General features: G+C 37.1%; 5 protein-coding genes across 6 annotated transcripts; all 5 read left to right on the top strand.

Moving 5' to 3' along the window:
- The first annotated feature begins 1,690 nt into the window (after positions 1–1,690).
- Positions 1,691–9,354, top strand: LOC140037122 (dynamin-related protein 5A-like). The gene is made up of 16 exons (XM_072081267.1): positions 1,691–2,041; positions 3,007–3,070; positions 3,182–3,286; positions 3,828–3,929; positions 4,694–4,744; positions 4,862–4,923; positions 5,120–5,210; positions 5,717–5,781; positions 6,566–6,760; positions 6,974–7,093; positions 7,344–7,414; positions 7,507–7,732; positions 7,890–7,940; positions 8,311–8,539; positions 8,656–8,795; positions 8,896–9,354. Exons 1-16 carry the CDS (start codon positions 1,913–1,915, stop codon positions 9,022–9,024), a joined length of 1,830 nt encoding a protein of 609 aa, XP_071937368.1. The 5' UTR covers positions 1,691–1,912; the 3' UTR covers positions 9,025–9,354.
- Positions 9,355–11,399: 2,045 nt separating this feature from the next.
- Positions 11,400–14,931, top strand: LOC113733309 (wax ester synthase/diacylglycerol acyltransferase 11). Its single transcript, XM_072081266.1, has 7 exons — positions 11,400–11,908; positions 12,615–13,205; positions 13,353–13,419; positions 13,652–13,761; positions 13,927–14,136; positions 14,266–14,403; positions 14,506–14,931. Exons 1-7 carry the CDS (start codon positions 11,636–11,638, stop codon positions 14,653–14,655), a joined length of 1,539 nt encoding a protein of 512 aa, XP_071937367.1. The 5' UTR covers positions 11,400–11,635; the 3' UTR covers positions 14,656–14,931.
- Positions 14,932–16,965: 2,034 nt separating this feature from the next.
- On the top strand, positions 16,966–18,003 carry LOC140037385 (pathogenesis-related protein 1C-like). The gene has a single exon (XM_072081507.1). The coding sequence runs from the start codon at positions 17,222–17,224 to the stop codon at positions 17,828–17,830; it is 609 nt and encodes a 202-aa protein (XP_071937608.1). The 5' UTR covers positions 16,966–17,221; the 3' UTR covers positions 17,831–18,003.
- Positions 18,004–20,832: 2,829 nt separating this feature from the next.
- LOC140036472 (uncharacterized) lies at positions 20,833–21,405 on the top strand. Its single transcript, XM_072077910.1, has one exon. It carries the CDS (start codon positions 20,833–20,835, stop codon positions 21,403–21,405), a length of 573 nt encoding a protein of 190 aa, XP_071934011.1.
- A 1,127-nt stretch (positions 21,406–22,532) lies between these two features.
- On the top strand, positions 22,533–24,665 carry LOC113733308 (cytochrome b561 and DOMON domain-containing protein At3g61750). 2 transcript variants are annotated; one of them, XM_027259629.2, is made up of 4 exons: positions 22,533–22,899; positions 23,167–23,563; positions 23,680–23,975; positions 24,064–24,665. In XM_027259629.2, the coding sequence occupies exons 1-4, from the start codon at positions 22,681–22,683 to the stop codon at positions 24,337–24,339; spliced, it is 1,188 nt and encodes a 395-aa protein (XP_027115430.1). In that variant the 5' UTR covers positions 22,533–22,680; the 3' UTR covers positions 24,340–24,665. The 2 variants fall into 2 exon arrangements, with proteins under 2 accessions (XP_027115430.1, XP_027115429.1); XM_027259628.2 differs by having other exon boundaries at positions 22,537–22,899; positions 23,671–23,975.
- Positions 24,666–24,775: the final 110 nt, after the last annotated feature.

The raw sequence follows: 24,775 nt of genomic DNA, 5'->3' as shown, positions 1-24,775 counted from the left end.
CCAACACACCTTTTTATCTCACATACATCACATCATAAAAAGTGCTATAGTAAAAATATCTCAAATAATTTACAATCCAAACCATTGTTCAATACTTAGAGAACAATAATAAGGGTTATTATTATTTTACCCCCTTAAAAACTATATATGTATCACTACTATATATTTATCTTCTAATTTTATTTTTTAGTCACTACACCCCCATAGGTAATCCAGCTCAGCATGTTATTATATTTGTACAAAAATACCCTTTTATTTTATAGTATTACTACATTAATATTATCACTCTATCCTTTTAAATTATAGCGATACAATCACTTTACGACCTAACATTATTTTCTAGGCATTTTACCCCATTTTTAACCTACCTTGTATATTCAAAAAAATTTTAATGTACTTATTCTTTTTATGTATAATTAAAAATAAAATAGTTGGAATGATTATTTTTTTCTTTTTATTCACTTTAAGAGTTCCAAAAATATAAAAACAAAAGGGTTTTCTAAATTTTTTCACACTTATTAATACTGGGAAAATAAAAAGAGGTAGGAGGAAAGAAAACAGAAAATTAGATTTTGCAAAGAAAGAATATAATATTATCATCTTATTTTAACGTCGTCAAGATTATGATTTGAATTGGGTAGCAAATAGGAAATAAAGTAATTTTAAAATAATAAAAGCATTAAAATCTTTCTTATTTATATTTTTTTAAAAAAGAATTAATCTCTCTCTCTCTCTCTCTATTCTTTTTTCAATATTAATAAGATTATGAAGAAGAAAAAGACTAATGCTCTGACTTTTTTCTTATACTAAAAAAGAGAAGAATCACTCTAGATTTTTAATAATTTTTATTATACAAAGAGAATGATATTTTCTTTTAAAGTTTTTTTAACTTGTTAGTTTGTTTAATGATGGGATAAATTGTCTAAAAAAATAACTCTAGAGGTATATTGGTAATAAGATTATAGTTTATGAGAGTAAAATGATAATAATTTTAAAGGTTAAATATGTTTTTTCACTTGAATTAACAAATTCGGTTAAATTTGACCATCAGTTTTGGGGTAAAGTAATTAAAAAGTAACATTAAGATGAAAATTGATTGTGGCACCAAGTGTTAAGAGAGTAAAGTGGTAATAATCCAAATCTAAAAAATAAAGGATTGTTTAAGGAATATCACTAGGCACTCATAAAAATGCAGTTCAAATGTTAATATTTTGAAAAATGTAAAATTAAATTAAAAAAATTTTGTAAATGCAAAGTAGGATAATAATTGTTAGTGTATATACATATTTATAAAATCAGTTAGGTGTTACCTAGGTATATTATCAATTGCGCACTCATTAGAAATATTCATAAATGAATACAAAATTTAGAAACAAAACAGTTGTGAAAGCTGAAGGGAATTGAAGTTGCCTAATTAAATCGAAGAAGGAAATTTTAACCGAAATAAAAAGGAAGAAGGAAACAAGAAAGAGGCAATTTTCCTAATGCAGCGTACAAGAAAAACCGCACGACTTCCAAATCCAATCGTTGAGGGTCGGACCAGCCCATCCCCCACCGACTCCCACGCGGTTCTTCGTTTAAATTCTTCCTCGTTTTTTCAATTCTTTTTTCAAGAAAAAAAGAAAACTCCCCAGTCTGCGAAAATCAGTAGTGCCCCAACTTAAATACAGAATTTATAGCCTTCTCGGCCAATTCGATAGTACGTGTATTACCTTCTTGCTTCGCCGGCAATCCACTCCCTCTCTCTCTAGCTCGATCCACCGTACAAGTAGATCGGCGGCCGATCTCTTGTGTAGGATATTGTTGTTATATTGCCGTTAGTGGTTTGTACCGAGTCAAACTCGGCGGATCTTTAAGTTTCTTTCTCGACTCAGAAGAGGAGGGGAGGTATTAAAGAAAATAAAAACGAAAAATGGAGAACTTGATATCGTTGGTCAATAGGTTACAGAAAGCTTGCACAGCTTTAGGCGATCATGGCGAAGACACTGCTCTGCCCACTCTTTGGGACGCCTTGCCTTCCATCGCCGTCGTCGGTGGCCAGGTGCTTTTGATTTCCTGTAGATCTTATTCCATTTATTCATATTTATATTGTTATTGTATTTGCATTTGTTTTTTTCTTCTTTTCCGAATTTATCTGTATTTTAAGCTCAGATGCGATGGAAAATTTTTTCTTGGATCTTCTTTTGTTGAAAAAATTAATGTTACTGAATGTATTCTAGGTATTGTAATATTTTATTTCAGATCTACAGTTTTTTTCTGATCTTTGGGTACTTCTAATTTGTATTTAAGTTGTTAAATTCTATTTTTTTTTTGCTGCTTTTTTATTATTAGTTTCGATTCTATTCGTAACATGTATGCTTATACGTCCAGGAAGTCATGATCTTAGGAATTGGTCAAGGACTTGATTGTTATTTGTAGGCCCTCATGTCCTGTAACACGTTTTGTTTTGTTTTTGGTACTTGAGTTCTTTCTTTCAGTAAAGATTGTTAAAAAGATATTGGTTAACAGAAGACGTTGTATGTTATGGATATGCAGTATCACGTTTTGACAAAATTGTATCTTGATCATTAAATAACATTACAAAAATGTCATCATGTTTTTAATGGGTTTTATCTTTTATAATCAGCACAGTCAGATGGTGATAAAATGATTGACAAGATTGTTTCCAACTGTGCTTAATCAATGCAGGCAATTAGCCTGAAAGACTAGTGACTTTTAAATAGAGTATCTACGATTTTGAATCTTTGAACTCAATCAGCATTTGTTTGTCCTATCTGTCTATCCCATTCTGGTTTTATATTGCGATGGCATTATGCTTCATCTTGCTATGTGGGTTTGGAAGTCTAATTGGTCTATAACAATAGCATGTGTGCATGACATTGTAGTGGTGTTCATGACCTATATCATGCACACGCCTTGGTTTATTTTAAACTCAAAACTTTTGATTTCTTTGTTATCATCTTTAGCTTCTTAGTCTGATAATCTTGAAGTTTTGATAATTTGTAGAGTTCTGGGAAGTCTTCAGTGCTTGAAAGCATTGTTGGAAAGGATTTCTTACCCCGTGGATCTGGTAAATGTCTTTTGCTTATATCCTTACTGTTAGACATTTGTTTCCAGATTCATGATCTGTCCAGATACCTTAGATTAAGCCTTTAATATGTTCTTTGCATGTCGTCTGCAGGTATTGTTACCCGGCGACCCCTTGTCCTACAACTTAACCGCATTGAGGAAGGAAGAGAATATGCAGAGTTTGGACACCTCCCAAGGAAGAGGTTCACCGATTTTGGTAAGTTTTTGAGAAATATGTCAGCCAAAAAATAAGAGGAAAACAGGATTGTTATTTGAATGTCCCCATCTGGCTTTTCTTTCCACTTGCAATGGTTATCTTGTTGGATAATGTTTGAGGAATTATCAAGGGTTTCTTCTTTTAGCTAAGCCATGCACATTATGTGGAGCATTATTGCCATTAGTTATTTATGCACCCTCTATGGATGTTCTTAGATTTAATGAGGATATACTTATGTTTGTATTTAGCTGGGAAGATAAAGTATGAATGAGAATTAGATGATAAGTTATTGTTTGATATAATTGCCATCCCTTGGGTACCTTATACAGTATATTATAGCAAACAATGGTTATCACCTTTAGTAAGGGCTATATTTAGGTAAATAAAAATGTGATACATTTTACACATCATTAGTCTCCAGAGATTCCGTATAGTAAGATATATTGCTAGGATTTGGGAGCCTTCTGACTAGAATATTTGTGTTGATTTTATGTTGTTGTATATGCTTTAAGATGCTAATGCTCACCTGTCTTCTGTGCAGCTGCTGTAAGAAAGGAGATTGCTGATGAAACTGATAGAGAGACGGGACGAACCAAACAGATTTCAAGTGTTCCAATCTATCTTAGTATCCATTCCCCTTATGGTAAGTGATTCGTTCTAGATGGTGGGATTAATTGGTCGAAACATTTGAAGAATCTTATTTGCTTAAATAATTTTTTCAGAATAAAATATGATGCTATTATTTTGAGGAGTTGGTATACTGTATGAGAAGCTTGTTGAAATATAATTTGGATGGGAATTGATTTTATGAAGAATGTTGGTGGTTAATATTTATCCTGTAAGTTGATAGGATGTTGAGAATTAAATAGTGCATGTAGTGAAGTGGATATGACATCTGAAGTGTAATCACTTTGTTACATGCTATGCCCGACTATGGCCATCAATTCGAATATGCTGATGATGGTTCTTGTTTGTTGATTAACAATTTGGATTTGCTTTTAGTGGATTTTCTTTTATCCACTCATTGATTACAGTTGGGTTTGCTGTTCACATTTGTGCTTTAAGCAAATGGTTTTCAGTTTGAGAATAACAATTGCTGATCCTCTTTTGGGTTTGCCTTTGGAACTTGTTGTTATTGTCATGGTTGCATTATCTTTTTATTTATTTGTAATTTTATATTAGAATTTCCATTAACCATATCTTTTTATTATTGCTGGGAATCTGAAGGAAAAACTCATCTATGCACTGCTTTGATATTCCAGTTCTTCTCTTTCTTTCATAACAGTCCTCCGCAACATCTCCTTCCTTACATGATTCTCATTCAAATTAGTTTCCTGTACATCGTATTGGTTTTCTTGTATATCTTATTATTGCCTCATCTCACTGTTGGTTTTCTCATCATGGCAGTTGTGAACTTGACATTGATTGATCTTCCTGGACTTACAAAAGTGGCTGTTGGTGAGTTTAACATCTGCTGTTACTTCATTTTTTGAATTGAGTTGTTGTTGCCTAGTACTTTTTCTTCTTAGATTCCCAAAGTAGCTTTCATTGAGATTACATTTGGATCATCTGTAGAGGGTCAGCCTGACAGCATTGTTGCGGACATCGAAAACATGGTGCGGGCTTTTATTGAGAAGGTAAATTGCTACATTTTGAAACTGTAGCAGAGTTTCTTAAAAGCTTTGGCTAAAACGTTGGAACTTCTGCTAGAGTATCATAAATCATAACTACTGCAATTTTAGGATTCAGAATAGTGTTGGATATTCTTAGTTTTATTTGAGTCTAAAAGTTATTTTGTTATTTGTGTTTTGAGAAAATTCTCTGGTATTGCAGCCCAATTGCATAATTCTGGCAATTTCTCCAGCTAATCAGGATCTGGCTACATCAGATGCAATTAAAATTTCTCGTGAAGTAGATCCAAAAGGTATGATAATTAGAGTGTTCACAGGCCTACCTTTAATCAAATCCCAATCATTGGCAATTCTTTAGGTCTGTACATTGTGGGAGAAAAAGCTAGAATATGAATGATTTATGATGTGGGATTATGGCAGTGCAAAATCTGAGAGATAAGTCATTGGGTGATAGATGCAAAATAGGAGGAAAGTTGCGCATGTCAATGGCAAAAATAGCTGTGTCTAGCAAACGATAAAACAACAGAAAGAATTTGGAAAATAATGATTCCACATGCAATACCAGGTTGAGAATAAGCTATGCAGTATTAGGGGTAATGAATCTAGTATCCTTGCAGATATCAGACTTGCATAGGTACTGATTTCTAGGTTTTGGGGGATGAAGCATTCTCTCTCTAGTGGTTGTAGTAAGAATATAACTCTAATTACTTTTCCCTCTCTCTCTCTCTCTCATTCTCATTTTTTTTTTTGGGAAAAAAGAAGACTCTTGATTCTGTGCTTGCTTGATTGTCTCTTTCAGGGGAGAGAACGTTTGGAGTTCTTACGAAGATTGATCTTATGGACAAGGGTACTGATGCTGTTGATGTAAGTTTGCATTTCTAGATTGTCAGTTTTACTAGAATTTTAGGTTGTTTTTTAACTTAGTGTTCATGTGTATATGTGCATACATTAATATTTTTATATGGGTGTATTGTGAGGCTATAATTTGGCATGGTGTGTAGGATGAGCCCATTTGAAGTTTACAATTGAAAGAGGAGAATAAATTGTACTTTGTTTGCTTATTCACGTCATCATTTTTGAATACCAAATTGATATTTTGGGATTAGATATTGGTCTATGAGCAAAAAAAAATTGGTCTGCCATTAATTGTTGGTTGATTAAAATTTTAAGTCAAATATCAGTGAGCAACACTGTTGGCCTGCCTCCATTTTACAGTTGATGACATCATTGTTCTTAAAACACATTACAACACACATATGTGCACTCACTCTGTGGCTCCTGTGGGGTAACTCCAATAGGTGGTCTCGATTTTGCCTACAAGAGAAAGAGAAAAACTAAAGTGTTGCGTTATGGGATCACACACTGTGACGTTGATTCTGTATAATAGTCCTATGAGATGATGTCTATGTCTGTCTTTCTTGTATTACTGCTTTACTTCTGGAAGTTCAAAGTTATAAAGGAATTGCATTATGACATATTCTTATTCATACTTTGTTTTTTTTTTTGTAGATCCTTTAAATGAGTTTACCATTTGAATTGAACTATCTGATAACTTTTGTTTTCTGGTCTTCTGCATTTACTAAAATCTTAAATATTCCCATTAAACGATGACTTCTTGTTGATGGATAATTTTCCTTCTGCGCAACAGATCTTGGAAGGCAAATCCTACAAGCTACAGTTTCCATGGATTGGTGTTGTAAATCGTTCACAGGCTGATATTAACAAAAATGTGGACATGATTGCTGCTAGGCGTAGAGAGCGAGAGTATTTTTCTAGTACCCCAGAGTATAAGCATCTTGCTCATAGGATGGGTTCTGAGCATCTTGGAAAAATCCTTTCAAAAGTAAGGGCTCTTTTGCCTAAGCACATTTTATGTGGCTCTAAACGCCAAAATCTTGTCATTATCAGTAAACATGATAGATAATGATGGATAGGTAGTCATTCAAACATGTGAGATAGCTTCAGTTGTTTGTGCTATATGATTAGAAACACATTTATGCTAACTTGTGTGATTATGATGTCAATTGGATCGTCTAATTTAATTCTTTTGCCGTAGCATTTGGAGGCTGTTATCAAGTCTCGGATTCCAGGTCTCCAGTCACTTATCAACAAAACTATTATAGAACTAGAAACAGAGTCGAGCCGCCTTGGGAAGCCTATTGCCACTGACGCTGGGGTAAGTATGCGCTCCTTTTATAATTCTCTCTCTTTCTGGATCACATTCTGTTGTCTTTCAATTTGGTATTGGCTGGTCTTTCACATGGTGATTGTCACATTACTGAACCATCTGCCCATTGACATTAATTTCTGCTGCTCTTAACTGCTGTGGTTTTAATTTGAGTGCTCAATAGTTTTGTCGTCCCTCCTAAATTTTGTGCTTGTTGCATGAAGCACATGTAACATTTTCTTCTTTTCTTGTAATCCAGGGAAAGTTATACATGATAATGGAAATATGCCGTTCTTTTGATGGAATATTCAAGGAACATCTTGATGGAATGTATGTATCACAAAGGGTTCTGCTGTATTCTTCTATGTTGTCTGTTTTAGATGGTAATTGTTTTTTCTATTTGGTAATGACTTTCCTTGCAGCCGATCTGGTGGTGATAAAGTGTACTACGTCTTTGACAATCAACTACCTGCTGCATTGAAGAGGTTGCAATTTGACAAGCATCTTGCAATGGACAATGTGAGGAAGCTAATCACTGAAGCTGATGGTTATCAGCCCCATCTTATAGCCCCTGAACAAGGGTATCGTCGTCTCATTGAATCTTCTTTGATTACCGTTAAAGGTCCTGCTGAGGCTGCTGTTGATGCGGTATGCTTTTTTCAACTTAATGGTGCTTAATATCTTAGGTCTGCATTCAATATTGCTTATTCTGTGACATCTATAATGTGATTGAAGTTTCTTCTTAACAAATATACTTATGGATAAAAGTGGAGATGTGTGATAACTTATCATTATATAATTTCAGGTTCATGCTATACTGAAGGACCTGGTTCACAAGTCAATTAGCGAGACCATGGCAAGTTCCTCAATTTTTTCTTTCACTGCATTCCAAATTTGATTTATATATGCATGGACTAAAATCAAGCGCTCAACTATGGTGATTGGTTGGTATTTAAATTTATGTAATCCATTCATAGCAAATTTGCCATCATTTCACTTTGCTTCGGGAACAGAGAAACGCATTTTTGCCACTTTGTAATCTGCCACACTGCTTTCTTCCAAAACCAAAACTAGGTAGAGGGAAAATCTGAAATAAAGAAGGAATAAGCCATTTAGTTGAAAGTTGAGATTATTGATGATGGGAAGATTGTTTCATGCAAAATTAATTGAGTGATGGTGCTTCTGAGGCACTTCCCGCTAACAGATGACTGCTTGCTCCTGTACAGGAGCTAAAACAGTATCCCTCGCTCAGAGTTGAGGTCGGAAGCGCAGCTGTTGAATCATTGGAGCGGATGAGGGATGAGAGCAAGAAAGCAACTCTACAGCTTGTTGAAATGGAATGTAGTTATCTTACTGTTGATTTTTTCCGGAAGCTTCCGCAAGATATTGAGAAGGGTGGCAATCCCACGCATTCAATTTTTGATAGATACAATGATTCATACCTTCGACGAATCGGTAAGTAGTAAATGCATGTTATGATGATTTTAATTTATGCAGACGTGCTGTGTGAAAATAATTGGCTTGTCTTGGATCTGCTTGATGTAAATATGGCTCTTCTTTCTCTCCAACAGGGTCAAATGTGTTGTCTTACGTCAATATGGTTTGTGCAACCTTAAGAAATTCCATCCCAAAATCAATCGTTTATTGTCAAGTACGTGAGGCCAAACGCAGCTTACTCGATCAATTTTTTACTGAGTTGGGCAAAAAGGAGGTAAAGAATCCTTAGCTGGAGTTCCCATCAGCCTGAATTATACCGAATTCCATGAAGGAACTATGAAATTGTAAAATCACCTTTTAATATGGCTTTGCAGGGAAAGCAATTGGGTACTCTGCTGGATGAGGATCCAGCAATAATGCAGCGACGGGTCTCTCTCGCAAAGAGATTGGAGTTGTACAGAGCTGCTCAGGCGGAGATTGATACAGTTGCCTGGTCCAAATAGATAATGTGGGTCGACGGTTTTCCTTGCATACTTCTATAGCAGGTGATCGGAATTTAGCGGTAGGAAGCTGCAATTCTTTGATTGACACGCCATTCTTTCTATGGTTATACTGAGGGAAGAGCTACTGGCATGTCTGCCTAGCCTTTCTTACACGTGTGAGCAGGTGGACGAGGGGAAAATCTATTGTATCCTGGTGTAGATTTAATATCCATACGCGACCAGAAATTTTTGTCGGTTTCTGGAGTGCGCTTATTAACCAGCATCTTGATGTGTTGGGAGTGTTGTTTTACTACAACCAGTGTATCTCATTCTCTGTCTGATTGAGTTTTATTCTTTCACTTGATCATAAGCCAGCTTCAAATTAGAACCCTATGCTTTTGAATCAGGATGCAGCGATGCTTGTGACATTGTTCTCTGCAGATGGACCCAGAGATATGATGCCCGGTGCAGATTCGGGACTACAAAACGTAGGAAGCACCAGGATGGTTGGCTTAAATTTAGAGTAATGATCATAAGCCAACATCTGCAGTCCATTACGGAGTCCCAGAGGGAAATGGCAAACGTTGAGCAGATTTGAACTACATTTGATGTTACGGGTTTCATCACTCTAAATAATTGGGATACTCTGCCCGAGTGCTTTGCTTTTTGAGTCCCAAATTTTGCTAGGTGTGATATATATAATCGTAAGAATTCTCGACTTGTTTGGCTGGATGGTCGATAACGTCACATTTCAAAATTTGCTAGAAAAATCGTGGGCTGGCATTTGTCTTCTCGGACTTTTATCGAAATCAATCCTGCCGAAGTCTGATCTTTGTTTTCTCATTGAGGAGTCAATCGACGTAAAGCTCACTAGCATTAATCAGTTCTAATTCACTCGATGCCTACACTTCCATTGTAAATTTTGACTCTGGATCTCCAAAGTTCACAGCTCGACCATACAATTGTGAGCAGATTAATCCCTTTTTGTTTCGTATTTCTTTGGCTAGGGATGGTTTTGATGGATAATAGAAACCCTGAAGCACAAATGTATGAATTAGTGCATAACTTAAAGGATGAATATGATCATGCAATTATGGAAAAATGACTCTTCATCTCTTACATATTACAAAAATATTCCTTTTATCCTAAAACGAAGCAAATTTATTCCTCACATTTAAAAATTGAAACTATTATATTCTTGAATCCAACTTTCAATTTGAATCAAACTATCCAATAACCCAATAATAAATTTTGGAGATATAATTGATAGATCACTCGGTCAACTCCATCACATTTACATGACATTTATTGCATTAGAAAAGAAAAAAAAAATTAAAAAATTAAAACATAAAAAGGCCGTTATGTGTTCTGGAATAGTAGGGTTTTTTTTTTTTTTTTGGTAAATCTTTTCATGCACCGTTAGTATGTATACTTGCGAGTCTAGATACATATCATACATACAAAGTTTGGTGTTTAAATTTGAATTGAAATGATGTGGCAAGCATCTAGACCATCCGTGTATATAATGACAATATAGGAAAGATTAATCACTCTTTTTTATGTTATAATTTTTTTTTGGTTCATTAAATTTCATGTGAATATCAAGTTGAGTTAACCAAGTGATCTACCAATTATACCCTGAAATTTGTCATCGGATTGTTGGGTGGTTGGATTCAGATTGAAAATTGATTTCAGGGATGTAATAGTTTCAGTTTTAAAATATCAATGATAAAATTTATTTTGTTTTAAAAGTGAGGGATGAAAAGAATATTTTTGTGAAATATAAGGAATAAAACTGATCATTTTTTCCTACCGTTATTGTATCTTATGGAACAATAAATACTACCACACTACTATTGATAAAACATTGACATAAGAAGGCCAGTGACTGGTGTAATCGGAGGGCAGTTGGACTCCCTTATTAGTATTTGCTGCCAACCATAAAATGAGGTGCATATTGGATAGCAATCGGCCCAGTGACTCAAAAATCTTTAATTGCACCGTCTCAGCAACCAACGAGACGAACCCATATCCAGTTCAGATGATGATCACCACGATGATGCTGATGCACAAGCTTCACCGACTAAAATTTATCCATCTGTCACACACCAAAATATATGTGTCGAGACATCTGGGACCGTCATTTGCATGAACGTTGTGATGATGTAGTACTTGAGTTGGCTAATTTTTTTTCTTTTTGCGCAATCATAAGAAACTAATCATCTCTCTGACCTTCTATCATAAATAAAATCTTAATCATCGCAGTAAATGCTTGGGAAGCCTTATCTATTTTGTCTCAATTATGAGGTGTGCATGACCCAAGTTCAATTTTTCTTTAATTATCTTTTTGATAAATGAAAGACCATAAATCTAAATCTAGAAACCCGATTCCTCCCATCTAACCACCCAACTCAATTCTGCTGCTCCTCAGCATGTCCCAAGTTGTATCTATATAAGAGTTGCACCATCAGGACCAGGGCTTTCCTCTGCTACATAGTTCTAGAGTACTTACAGGGTAGTTTCTTAGTTTCCGCCAGTAAAGATCAGCTCTTTATCAGTTCACCATTTCTTTCTGGGGTGGTTAGTCCATTATCTTGATTCAAGTGTCGGGACGAAAAGAATCTATAAGCTAATGGATTCTCCAACAGGCATAAGATGGAGGAGACTAGGGGGCCTCAAACCTATTAAAACCAAGAGGAAAAGTAAAGAAGTAGAAGCGGATACTAACAAGAATATGGTAGAAGAAGAAGAACCATTAAGCCCCTCAGCTCGTTTGTTTCACGAGCCCAACTTCAATGTCCATGTCACGACCATCCTGGGAATCAAAACTCCACTTTCCCCACAAGTTATTAAGGAGAAGCTGATGCACACTTTGGTTAAGCATCCTCGCTTCTCAAGCTTGCAGGTATACAAATCATTTACTACTTGTTAATAACAGCATATATATATATAGCTAAGATAGACCTTCTTTCTGTGATTTTTAAACAAGATTTCTGGAAAACTAAACGTTGTCATTCTAAAGATTCAAGATTGATCTGAAGCTATTTCGATCCCCACCCCAGGTGATCTTAGAATTTGAAGTAGGAAAAGTTCACTTATGTAGAGTTTGCATTTGCCCAGAGCCTGAAAGGCTGAAATCAATGTTTTTACTAGTGATTCTTTGGTACCATACATAAGCTGTCAAACTAGTGAATGCACGAATAATTCCAAGAGAAATCTGCTTAAGCTGCTTGCATGCATGGCGCGTGGAATCGTCTCTCAAATATAAACGGAAAATAATGAGTTGCAAGGCACGCACAATCTTACTGGACAATGTGTATTGTCAAAGTATTAATGTACATATCACTTGTATGAATTTGGATAGGCATAACTATATATAAGTTAGGGCGTGTTGCCTAGCTACAAAAATGTACAACAAACCTTGATCATTGAAATTCCCTGTACAGTAATTCACTCCTCTCACTCAAACTAAAACTGATAATTTTCCAATTTTTCCATTCATTATCACTATTTTGGCTTGCCTAAGATACAATCTCATACCAGCCTTAATTTCAATTAGTAGCATATAGTGATGTCTACTGATGACCACATTAATTGGTTTATACTAATAGGTTGTGGATGAGAAAACTGGAGAGATGAAATGGGTTCGGACAAAGGTGGACATAGATCAGCATGTTGTGGTACCAGACCTGGACCGCAACATGGGATCACCAGACAAGTTTGTGGAGGACTACGTATACAACCTTAGCAAATCCAGTCTTGACAAGTCTAAACCTCTTTGGGACCTCCATCTTCTCAATGTCAAAACATCTGATGCTCAAGGTGTTGCGGTCGTCCGCATCCATCATTCTCTGGGAGATGGCACGTCTCTAATGTCCCTTCTACTGGCTTGCACCCGCCAAGTAGCTGATCCAGATAAACTGCCAACAATTCCAGGCCAGAATAAGAAGACCACCAACTCGTTTTCAGGCCTCTCAAAGCCGAAGTTCTGGAAGTATTACTTAATTGCTGTATGGTTGTTCATCCAATTAATTTGGAATACCATAAGAGACATTGTGATGTTTGGAGCTACAGCGTTGTTTTTGAAAGATACCAAAACTCCAATCAAGGCTCCCCCATGTTCCGAGTTAAACCCCAGGCGAGTTGTTTACAGGATTGTTAGCCTTGACGACATGAAGGTGGTGAAAAATGCAATGAACATGGCAAGTAGTTTAATTATTTTGAATTTTCTTTTCTTTATTTTTCTATGTTTTTCATTTTGACGTTTTCTTGGAAATATTTCTTTCAATGATTTGGATGTCACAAATTTTGAGTCGCTACTAGTTAAATGATTTTACTCTATCTGATAGACCATAAACGATGTTGCACTTGGAATTACGCAAGCTGGTTTGTCTCGGTATCTCAATCGGAGATATGGTAAGTCTTCACAGATCTTTGAATAATTAATCATTGATTACGACACCTTATTGTTTCCATAAAAAAGTCAGACGCTGATAAAAATATTTTAGTGTCTCAGTAAGCATTAATTTGTGCTTTCTGAGCATTATATTTTGAGTGAACCCATCTGTAAGTCCATACAACTTTAGAGATGAATATGACTATTTAGATGGCATTAGTGCTCATTAGTAATAAAGATTCCACTTTCCAGCTGAAGGTAAGAAAGATGAGGGGGAGACTCAGAAGAGAAACAACCTGCCGAAGAATATTCGACTGAGGTCAACCATCCTGATTAACCTGAGGCCATCTGCAGGAATTCAGGTGACTGATCTGTGATCTTAATTGGGAATAATGATAGTGAACCCAAAATAAAGATCTTAATTCTCATTTAGTGTCTGCATCTCAGTATGTGAACTTTTCTAGAAAAAAAAAAGAAAGAAAATTAATGATCAGGTTATATGTCTAATCTGATAACAATTGTTGCAGGTTTTAGCAGATATGATGGAGAAAGACGCTGAAGCCAAGTGGGGAAACTGGATTGGTTTCGTGCTTCTTCCCTATAAAATTGCATTACGAGACGATCCTCTGGATTATGTTAGAGAAGCAAAGGCAACCATTGATAGGAAGAAGAATTCCCTTGAGGCCGTTTACACATTCTCCATTGCTGATTTGGTGCTCAAATTTTTCGGAGTTAAGGTTGTACCAACTACAAAAGCTAGCTCAATGTGTTTTCTAATATGGAGGAGCAATTAAGATATACTAGTATCCATTGCTGATGAACCTAAAAATTGACCAAGTATGCATATTCTTTGAACCAATCTGCAGGCATCCAGTGACCTATCTCACAGAATTATCACGCAGACAACAATGTGCGTCTCCAACATAGTTGGACCACAAGAAGAAATCGGGTTCTATGGCCATCCAATTGCATATCTTGCTTCAGGTTCTTATGGCCAACCCCATGTGAGTACTTCATAACAATAAACTTAGGATAAAGATAATAATGGGTTATCTTTGGCTTGGCAAACAAGTATCGTCTGATGATTTGCTTTGCCTTGTTGATAGGCACTGATGATTAATTTCCAAAGCTATGTGAACAAGATGACTATGGTTCTATCAGTCGATGAAAGCGTCATTCCTGACCCTCACCAGCTGCTTGATGACCTACAGCTATCACTCCAGCTCATCAAGGATGCAGTCCTAGCTAGCTGCTAGTCCTGATTCATGAACTCAACAGACGAAAAGTACCCATCCACCAAGAGATAGCGCAGCTGAATAACACGCACCGGTGCTGCTAAAGTCACAAGACAATCAACTACTATGCATTTGTTTTGTTAAAAAAAAAAAAAACCCATTTCAATAACGTACTAAAGAATTTCAATAAACCTAGTTTATGATATAGCCATATTTTCCAGCCATCCCAGTTTGTGACCGAATGTAGATTGGATGAATAATCTAGAGGATGCACATATGCTCCTTTGGTTCATTGCAGTCCGGCCTTTTCAAGTTCTCAGTTTGGTACGAGGTTTATATCTAAGTATTGGCAGCTCATATTCAAAAAGTTTGCTCGTATTGGACAACAACAATTTTAGTATCTTAAATTTGGCCTTAATTAGGGCAAGTTAGTGTTATAAAAACTTGTTCATGCGTTTATTCGGCCAGAAATTTTTCAAGCAATCTATTAAATTTGTTTTCAACTTGAAAATTTAAATTTGCTTATTTAAAGATTTTAATTACATCCTGTCTAGTTGTAGGCAGATTTTAATCAAGAAATGAAGGACATTTAGCTGCCCTTAGCTCAAGTAGTAAACGCATCTTTTGCAAGGGTTTTCTAACAAGTTTCACTAGGCACTTGATAGTATACGTAAATGACATTTAATTTATCATATAAATACACATACTAATAATTTTTACCTAACCTTACATTTATACACTTTTTTTTTTATTTAATTTTACTTTTTAAAATATTACTACCTAAATTCCATTTTAATAAATGCTTAGTGCATACGCCTTAGAGAGACCCTTATTTGCAAAACACCATTGCAACACACAAAGTTCCGCTCAAGCTAGAATAATACGATGGCACTAAAAATGTTATATTGAATAACTGTAAAGATCCAAAGCTTATGTCGCATGTCAGGGCACTACAAGTCTACAACCAACTATAATGCATGTTCTTGATTAACCAAAAACAAGGTTTATTTTTTTTAATGATATAAACTGAGTGCACAATGCATCATAACACATTTGGTGTCTATAGGCGACATGCAAGATTCACATGTTTGTCAGATGGCACGTCCATGTATTGAGCACATAATAGAAGGTCTCTAAGTGCAACGCGTAAAGAGATCGATCATGAAGACTTAAAAATAAGTTTTTTGGTCGCTTGTATAAAATTTTATCATAGGTTATTATAGAAATTGTAAAAAAAACTTTTGTATATTTGAGGGTTTGAAGAAAAGATTTCTTTTTTTTTTCTTTCCTTTTTTTTTTTTTGTATATAACATTTTTACAACTTATCCTATGCTAAGGGGAGGGGTTTTTATTTTTCTTTTCCCTTTTCCTTTCATTTTTTTTAACATAACATTTTTACAACTGGTCCTGTGTTAGGGAGAGGAGGATGGCGATAGAGCTAACTAAGCTATTGAGAACTTGAAGAGAACTAAACTACCACCAAAAGTGTTCAAAAAATCTTGGATGGGAAATGTAAACAGGGGTTCCAAACTTCTTGGCTACGCCTAAGGAAGGACTTTGGTCTCTCTCTAATGGCCAACTGAGCTAGTTCGGTCGATTCCCTTTCTTTGTCTTCTTCTTCTTCCCTTTCTCTTCCTTCCTTTCCCATCGTCGGTCGCTGGCCGCACCATGATGGACAGTCACCACCACCTTGCCCCTCTTTTTTCTTCTCTCCTCCTCCCTCCTTCTCATTCCTTTCTTCTCCTCCCTCTCTTCCTCCCCTCTCTCCTCTCCACCTCCTCCCTCTCTTTCTTCCTCTGGCCCTCCTTCCCCGCTAGCCGCATAACCAACTGTACGTCCAAACTAGCCATGCAACCAGAAGGGGGTGGCAAAGAGGAAAGGGGAAGAGAGAAGGAGAGGAAGCGAGGAAGAGTAGGGAGAAAAGTGCCGGTTGGCATTGGGCGATGGTGAAAGTGGTGATGGGTTGAGGTGAGGGAGGAAAAGAAGAAAGAAGAGGGAAATTTTTTTGTATTTGGGCATTTTGAGATGTGCATTTTAAAAATTTTGAGGAAATTACACAGGCTTTTGGACTTTAAACTTAAATTAAAATGTTCAAAATCAATTTATACTATTATATGAGTTTCAAGATATATCAAATCGAACTCGGCCCAAGTTCATAATTAAATACATAATTATATATAATATATATTTTATAATTATGAATTAGTATAAATATAAATATATAAATTATTAACATTTTATATCATGATGTGTATAATTATAAATTATAGATTTTGTTACATAAATAATTATACCCATATACGGGTCGGAGACCCAAACCGTTGGGCTAAGAAATTTTAGTGGGCTTCGTTGGGCTTCAGGAGCCCATTCACACACACTCACAAATGAAGCGAACTGCTGGGACCGCCACAGAAATTTTCACTGTTTTCAGCGAGAAATGGTCTTTCAAGGAAGGAAGGGCTGTCCATTGTCCCCTCTCCCATCTTCGATCTCATGCCCCTCCACACTCACAAGATCCTTCAGTTCAGACATACATGGCAAATAAATCCCTCATAATTAAAAAAGAAAGAAAGAAAAAGAAAAAGCAATGGAAGAATCTTGGAAAACTTGTAGGAGTACTAGTAATTTCATCGCCTCGATCATCATCATCATAATGATGTCATCATGCATCTTAGCAGTTAATTCCTCCTCCATGCAAAACCAATGCCAAGGGCATCAAATACAACGTCCACCACCCCTGGCACCGCCATCGTTATTAACAGCAGATGATGAAGCATTTCTAGCAGACCACAACAAAGTCCGCCTCCACGCCGGCGAACCGCCTTTCGTGTGGGACTCCAAGCTGGCCTCTTATGCCCGGGTATACGCCCAAAAGCGCAAGCAAGACTGCGATTTGATCCACTCCGACGGTCCCTACGGGGAGAACATCTTCTGGGGTGAGGGAAACCACTGGGGGGCGGCCGACGCGGTGCGGCTGTGGGTGAGGGAACATCGCTACTATGACCGGGCCACAATTAGCTGCAAGCCCGGAAAAGTCTGCGGGCATTATACCCAAATCGTGTGGAGAGAGAGCGTGAGGCTGGGATGTGCTCGTGTGGAATGCTCCAATGGTGATACTTTTGCAATATGTTCCTATGATCCTCCTGGAAATTACGTTGGGGATGACCCTTTCGCTTTCAATGATAACACCAATTAGTACTAGGAATATTCATTTGTTTAACTTATATAGCTATAGTTTTTAATTTGTGTATATATATATAGTTTGATAATATTATGAGCATTAGTTAATGACGTTTGTGATCCAATGAGATCGACCCCGGTGCTGCTTAATTTCATCGGCTATTTTTGTCTTAGTTTTTCGAAAGTGTTGGCAATTTTTTTTTTTCCTTTTTTGGACCAAAAAATTTCTAAGAAAGGGCTGGCAATTTTTTCTTTTTTGAGGTGCACTTCCCCAATTTATTTTGGTCTGCACAGAGTGGATCGGGATGGGAGAGATGAAGATTGTAAATGTTTTAATAGTTGAATAGATGGTAGATTAAATTCGTGGATGATAGATAGTATATTTACATAAACTCTCAGGTGCTCAAACGAAATATTGTTACAATTAATTCATGTTACGGCATTTAAACTCATCAATTGGAAATTCTAAGTCTTTGTAACAATGTAATCGAGAAACGATGCAAATAGTTGGTCATAGAATTGATTATGAAATGAATTTTGCAACATCGTTAAATCAAAAAGGAAGTAAAGCATTCCCTCAACTGATGCCCGGAAGGCGTAGTGTAGTAGATTAACCATAGGCAACTAATACGCATTACAGCAAATCATTTCTGACGAGTTTGATTCCCTGCATTTGAGTTTGACACGGCTTTAATAAGTTAATAATTAGCTATCTGCTGATGGTTTCTCACATTATCAATGTTTTTTTTTTCTTTTTGATAAAATACAAGAACGATTTTGTTAATGAGATTGTTAGAATTCGTCCACCACCATTTGTCTGACAAAGCTCAATTGGGGGAGTTCCAAAAAGATTTTGCAAGATTGCGTGATTTTGCAAAGTGAGTTAGCCTCTCTTTTTTTTTTTTGGTTGCCCGCCCGGTATCCGAAGCTTTGCCCCGACTAATCCGGACCCGACCCGCATCGCGCACCTGGCTATGGTGGGTGAGTCTCCCAACAGGGGTGTCTGCGTACACTAGGACTCGAACACGAGACCTGCTTAAGCGAATCCGAACCGCTTACCACTCGGACCAACCCCTGTTGGTAGTTAGCCTCTCTAAGAATCCAATATACGTTTACTCTAAGAAAGCTAAATGAATATTCTCAATTATCAAGCCAATATCCGAGAGAATGTTTTCATTACTTTGGATAAGTTTAATAACTGAGGATGGATCCCCTTCCGAAATGTAACTGGGAATCATTAAGGTATTTGTCAGTGATCTGCCAAATCGGTATTGGTTAAGAAATCAAGTTTCTTTGATAAGCCAGTTATCATATATCTTTGATGTTGAATACAGCATCAACGTTGGTTAGACCATATTATGTACATGTACTTTTAGTATACATTAATATCTAAGTAATGCTTAGTACATGTAACGTATATTTACACCAAAGATGGCAACGTAATTCCTTCGATTGCGTTTGATAAAATACATTCAGACGGATGCACAACGCACCTGTCTGGATTTTTTTAAGTAAAGTCACTTTTAATGTTGGCAAATTGGTGGGAGCCACTTTTTTAAGTAGAGCCACTTTCAAATCTTGCCTTTCATCTCATCAAGTTTTAATGCATTGGTGGTAGCTCCAAGACCAAAAGCTGGTGGTTAAGTGGTGAACTAATTTATCAAAAACAAGGCCTCAGACACTATAATCTATACATGTACTTGCAAATATTATCGCGTAACTTGAAAAGAGGGATTCACTTTCACAGTCAAAGATTTTTACTCAAAATAAGGAAATGGATGAGCACCATGTCACGGCCAACGCGGGGGGCATTGGCATACTTGCATGAATTTCTCTAGTTCTTCCTGGATACTCGGCCGCGGTTTGTCCAAGGCCTATAAACACCGCCAGTTTCATTCCTTCCCACGTCAGTGAATACCCTTTTGTCCTCCCATTCTAGTTAATATTAACACCCTAGAAAAAAGATACAAGATAATTAAAAACCCATTACTAAAGCAAAATAGAGACTTCCAACTTGAGTCGCTTTTCATTAATCCCTTAAGAGTACACAATATTGATAAGTTAGTTCTTGTTCCTGCCAGCCATAAAAGTTGCTTTTGATATTTTGCTGTTCTTGAGTTTATAGAGTTGATTTGGCAAGAGAAAGAAAGGGAGAAGGGGTTGTACAGGTTTCAAAGTTTTGAAGATGGAATGGTCAGCAAAATATGCGACAAATGCATATCTTGATACCCTCAAACTGGTCGGTACCTTCCTCTTTTTTGTCGTTTTCTGCATGTTTTTAAACACCACGTTTGTCCATGTTTTGGTATTTAGTCGGTTATATATGTGCAATTTGTTGCATTGGTCATTTCAATCTATTTTGATTCTTATGATGTTCGATGGTAACCCAAGGAATTATAGAACAGCCGGGATAATGCTGTGTATTGCTATCATGTCATCGAATAGCCCCTCGAATACTTTTTGATTAGGTGAAATAGATCAAAGCACTATGTTTTCTTTGTTTACCGATGTCATTTTTATTTTGCTTTTCCCTGTTGTTTACCGATGCATTTTGATTCACTTTTGCTCGATAATTAGGCATCTAATCTTACATTCTAAGGTTTTGTGTCAACTTCTGAGGCTGTTGTATTCAATGTAATCAATGGCGGAAAATAATCGATGGAACGGTGCTTAAATGTCAATCGAATGAAGTTCATTGTTAGCAAATTTTATGTTACAGAAGTTGACTGCAAATGCAACAAGGACATTTCCATTTGGTGTGGAGTTTAGTTCATAGAATCATAAGAATCTGAAAGAAAGAAAACATTGAAGTCAAATCAATTTTTTGAATGATTTTTTAAATACTCTTATACCATTACATCAAATCCTCATCGGGCTAACTCTACTTCCTGTCTCGTTTACGCCCCTTCATTTCAGTGCGGTAAACACAAGGAGAACTGCAACCCTGGTGAATGTCAGAAAGAGCCTGAGAGCACTGAATTCATATCGGCATTAGCTGCTGGCATTCGTGCGCAGCTAATGGTTGAGGTCACATCTGAAGTCTCTCCATCAACGGTGGCATTAGCAGCAGCCGCCCGCCAAACCGGAGGCAAACTTGTGTGCATTCTTCCAGAAGTAAAAGAGAACAAATCCCAGCAATTGATTGAAGAATCAGGGCTAAATGACATAGTAGAGTTTGAAACTGGAGACCCTGTTGATGTATTGCACAATTATGAGAACATTGATTTCTCTCTGATTGATTGCACGAGTGATAATTACAAGAAGTTGTTGGACCAGCTGAATGTGAATCCAAGAAGATCTGTGGTGGTGGCGAATAATTTGGTGGAAGGATGTAAAGGTTTGGAAGGCCATCTGAGAGGCGTTGAGAAAGAGGCTAAAGTGAGGTCCATAAAGCATCCCATAGGCAAAGGGATGGAGATAACATTGATAGGAAAATTCAGTGATCATAATAAAAGGGAAAAGGACCGGGGAAGCCTCTCTAGAGCAGAGAAAAAAGGTGGTATTGTTAAGAAAACAGATAAGAGCAAATGGATAGTTAAGGTGGATGAGAAAAGTGGTGAGGAGAACTTCTACAGATTATCGCCAAGATGAGTGCTGAGTTTCTTACCACCAAGTACCAAGAAGAAGAGGAACGATTCCTGCCGCTGCTATAAGCAAAGTCTGTCAAAGTTTCGTTTACGGAGGCACGTCGAAGTATGAAAATCCCACTGTGCATGTAATGTCGATTAGACTCGTCTGAACTGAACGGTGTGCATAACAAGTTTCATTATCTTTTCGCATTAGTGTATTTAACTCACCAGAAGGAAAGATTTATTGTTTCAATAGATAGTACTTACAGCCTATACCTATTTCTTCCCCCTTGTATATATAACTTGAAATTGGATATGCATTACGAAAATTATGGAGTGTATATTACAACTACATCATGCTATAAGCTACGCGGAAGCATGGAATATGTTGAGGTTTGGCAAGTTGATTATGACATTAATTTCTGTAACTAAATCAATACCGTGTCTTCCTTTGGGGTTTCTTGGTACGAGAGTACGCAAAGTAAGTCTCATGTGGTCCAGTTGAGGACACCAAAGGCCAGACCCACGACTGTTCTTTACTTATAGTCAGCTAAGCTAGGTCCCATGACTGTTCTTTAGTTATAGGCATCAAGGTTGTTGGTTCTGTGAGATTTTCTTGCAATTAGGAAGGCAGAGTGAATTGCACCAAATTAGAGAGCCAAAATACTGTGGTTTGTTTGTTAGATGAGTACAAAGTTGACAAACCAAACCTCAAGGGTAAAAGTAGAACAAACTGCAAGTGGTTCAGAGATTGATTGAGGTAAACCAGTTGAATATCCATCCTAAAACTCCGACATGATGCTAACACTGCACCTTCTGACTACGAGCAAGTTAATAATTAATAAACAAATTAGTACAGAAGATGCAATCCCAGTCCCAGTGAATTAAGATGAAAGAGGTATGTATCAACTTGTTTTCAAAAAGACAGCTAACCTTACTCTCAATTTTAACCCATTTCTACGCAAGACCTCCTTAACAAAAAGTCCATTTCAAGCCTATTGATCAAAATTCACTTGGCTATTCACCATGAGTGATGAGAGAGACTAACAGTTGGATGATGTTGCCATTGTTGGTTGAAGGGTTTGGCGGGAATGATGATCACCCGCCACCTCCAACCAACCACCACCCTTTTTCCCCACCACGACCACCATATGTCACATAAACCTTCAAGAACAAGAAAATGCGAATCAAAATCTATTGCCAACTGGCCTGCTTCCCAATATTTCCTTGCCATCCCACCTTTACCACCATCATTTGCCACTAGAACTCCTGCATTATCCTGTCTGCTGTACTGTCCATGGATGTAAATTCAAGCTTCAGAATTTCACCGACGCAGTTGTTCATATTTTTCCTGGTTTTGTTTTATTCAGAAAAATCAAATGTCGCGGCAGATGGTTCCCCTGGTATCGATGGTGAAGCACTCTGCAGCGGTGATATGTCTTCATTCCTTCCCCTTCCATATGGCAAATTGCCGAATATGGTTTGTAAACGGCTATGGAATACATTCGTTCTACGAGTAAGTTATACTGAATGTCAGACAAATTAACGGTTCACCTTGCAGTGCATATCACTTATTTTCGACAAGACATGGGAATCAAATGCGGCAAATATTAACTTATGTTGTTTGTAGAACGAGGATTACATCCTCAGGGCCATTCTCTCATCCTCTTTCTGTCATTCCCGGCCCGTCTAAAACATGAACACAAAATAGTTATATACTCAAACGGATTCTCTTTCTTTCTTTTTTTTTTGACAGATGCGTTGCCCTTTTCTTGTTTTGCAGTATTCCCAGACAGAAGGCAATGTTGTCACAATTGTACTATCAACTGTATACACCACTGGATGGGCAGGCATAGGTTTTTCGAAAGATGGGATGATGCTAAATTCTAGCTGTATGGCCGGATGGGTGAATGTTGAAGGTCATGCAAGGATTAAGCAGTATTATGTAGAAGGCTTCACCCCTTCAGCTGTGAAGCCTGATAAAGGTGAACTGCCTCTGACCCACGTTCCACCATATGTTGCACTAAATGGAGCAAGGATATATTTGGCCTTCCAATTGAAATATCCAGTTCGTCTAAAGAGACAACCAATTTTATTAGCTTATGCAAGTGCCTATCCGCAGCACCACCATCTTTCTCTGCATGATGACAAAACAACAATAACATTTGACTTTTCTTCAGGTTTGTGTGGACTCCATATATAGGTTTATTCTCTAATTTGACTAGAAACCTTTCTTCGTAACTGGAGTTCATTGTGGACCTTATCTCTAATTTTGCTTGCTGATCAGGGAATTCAGATTCTGCACCCTCTCCCTCTGGTACATTTTATAGAGTTGATGACATGAGGAAAACTCATGGGGCGTTGAGCGTACTGGGTTGGGGTCTATTTCTCCCTTATGGAGCAATTGTTGCGAGATACCTGAGGCACAGGGATCCTTTGTGGTACTATATTCATTTAGTAATTGAATTTCTAGGCTTCATACTAGGAGTTGCTGCAGCTGTTGTCGGACTTTCGCTCAGCCACATGCTGCAGGTAGATATTGTTGGACATAAAACCATTGGGATTTTTGTGCTTGTCCTCAGCATCCTTCAGGTTGGTGGCCCCTGAACTTAAATATCTTCAGCTAGCCTACTATCGAATCCTGCATGTTATTTAACACTTTTTTACAATTTCACCATAGGTTTTGGCATTCTTTGCACGACCGAGTAGAGATAGCAAAAACCGCAAGTACTGGAATTGGTATCATAGCTGGACTGGAAGGACTGCTATCTTTCTAGCAGCTGTCAACATAATACTAGGGATTCATATTGCAGATGCCGGACCGGGATGGAAGATAAGTTATGGTTTTCTTCTTGGTCTAACCTTGATTGCGTGTATCTTTCTGGAAACAATGTCTAGACTCAGAGGATCTGATGACAGTAAATTTCCTCCATCCTTCCAGATGAATGGCAGTTAGAGAATACGGTGTGTATTGTATTGTACTATACAAACACGTTTTTGTATTTCGATCAATTGTAGATTTCTTGCATGCATCTCTAAGAACATGTTCTGTTGATGGAAACATGAGTTAAAGCTGCAGAAAAATGCCCCTCGAAACACACAATACCACAGAGCAAATTTTGCAGCTGGGTTCGTGAAATATGTATGATGCGTTCTACACTGTATCTCTCGTATAGGTTCCACTTTAAATGTGGCAAATGAGAATCTTCGGTCCGCTACCTGTAGAAGGATGAAAGTATGTTTTGATACACATGTTTTGGAGAAGAGTCCATAGCTCTCAAATATCTTCTTCTTTTTTTTTTCCGTGCATTGCTTTTTAGTTATTTTGCTAGTTGTTGCAGATTGGGGAGGTGACGAAACTATCAATTGAAAACTTTGTAGACGGCCCCTAG

This window comes from Coffea arabica, chromosome 2e (genome assembly GCF_036785885.1).
Source record: "Coffea arabica cultivar ET-39 chromosome 2e, Coffea Arabica ET-39 HiFi, whole genome shotgun sequence".
NCBI classification, from domain to species: Eukaryota; Viridiplantae; Streptophyta; class Magnoliopsida; order Gentianales; family Rubiaceae; genus Coffea; species Coffea arabica.
The sequence above is the reverse complement of the archived record's forward strand: the minus strand, read 5'-3'. Positions and strand labels throughout refer to the sequence as shown.

Coding starts and splice junctions, on each gene's coding strand:
- LOC113733309 (XM_072081266.1), top strand. CDS start 11,636: ATGGATTCTCCAACAGGCATAAGATGGAGGAGACTAGGGGGCCTCAAA. Junction 13,420..13,651: donor GTATCTCAATCGGAGATATG/GTAAGTCTTCAC, acceptor TCCACTTTCCAG/CTGAAGGTAAGAAAGATGAG. Junction 14,404..14,505: donor GTTCTTATGGCCAACCCCAT/GTGAGTACTTCA, acceptor CCTTGTTGATAG/GCACTGATGATTAATTTCCA.
- LOC140036472 (XM_072077910.1), top strand. CDS start 20,833: ATGGTTGAGGTCACATCTGAAGTCTCTCCATCAACGGTGGCATTAGCA.
- LOC140037122 (XM_072081267.1), top strand. CDS start 1,913: ATGGAGAACTTGATATCGTTGGTCAATAGGTTACAGAAAGCTTGCACA. Junction 4,924..5,119: donor TGCGGGCTTTTATTGAGAAG/GTAAATTGCTAC, acceptor CTGGTATTGCAG/CCCAATTGCATAATTCTGGC. Junction 7,415..7,506: donor AAGGAACATCTTGATGGAAT/GTATGTATCACA, acceptor CTTTCCTTGCAG/CCGATCTGGTGGTGATAAAG.
- LOC140037385 (XM_072081507.1), top strand. CDS start 17,222: ATGGAAGAATCTTGGAAAACTTGTAGGAGTACTAGTAATTTCATCGCC.
- LOC113733308 (XM_027259628.2), top strand. CDS start 22,681: ATGGATGTAAATTCAAGCTTCAGAATTTCACCGACGCAGTTGTTCATA. Junction 23,564..23,670: donor AACATTTGACTTTTCTTCAG/GTTTGTGTGGAC, acceptor CTTGCTGATCAG/GGAATTCAGATTCTGCACCC. Junction 23,976..24,063: donor TTGTCCTCAGCATCCTTCAG/GTTGGTGGCCCC, acceptor ATTTCACCATAG/GTTTTGGCATTCTTTGCACG.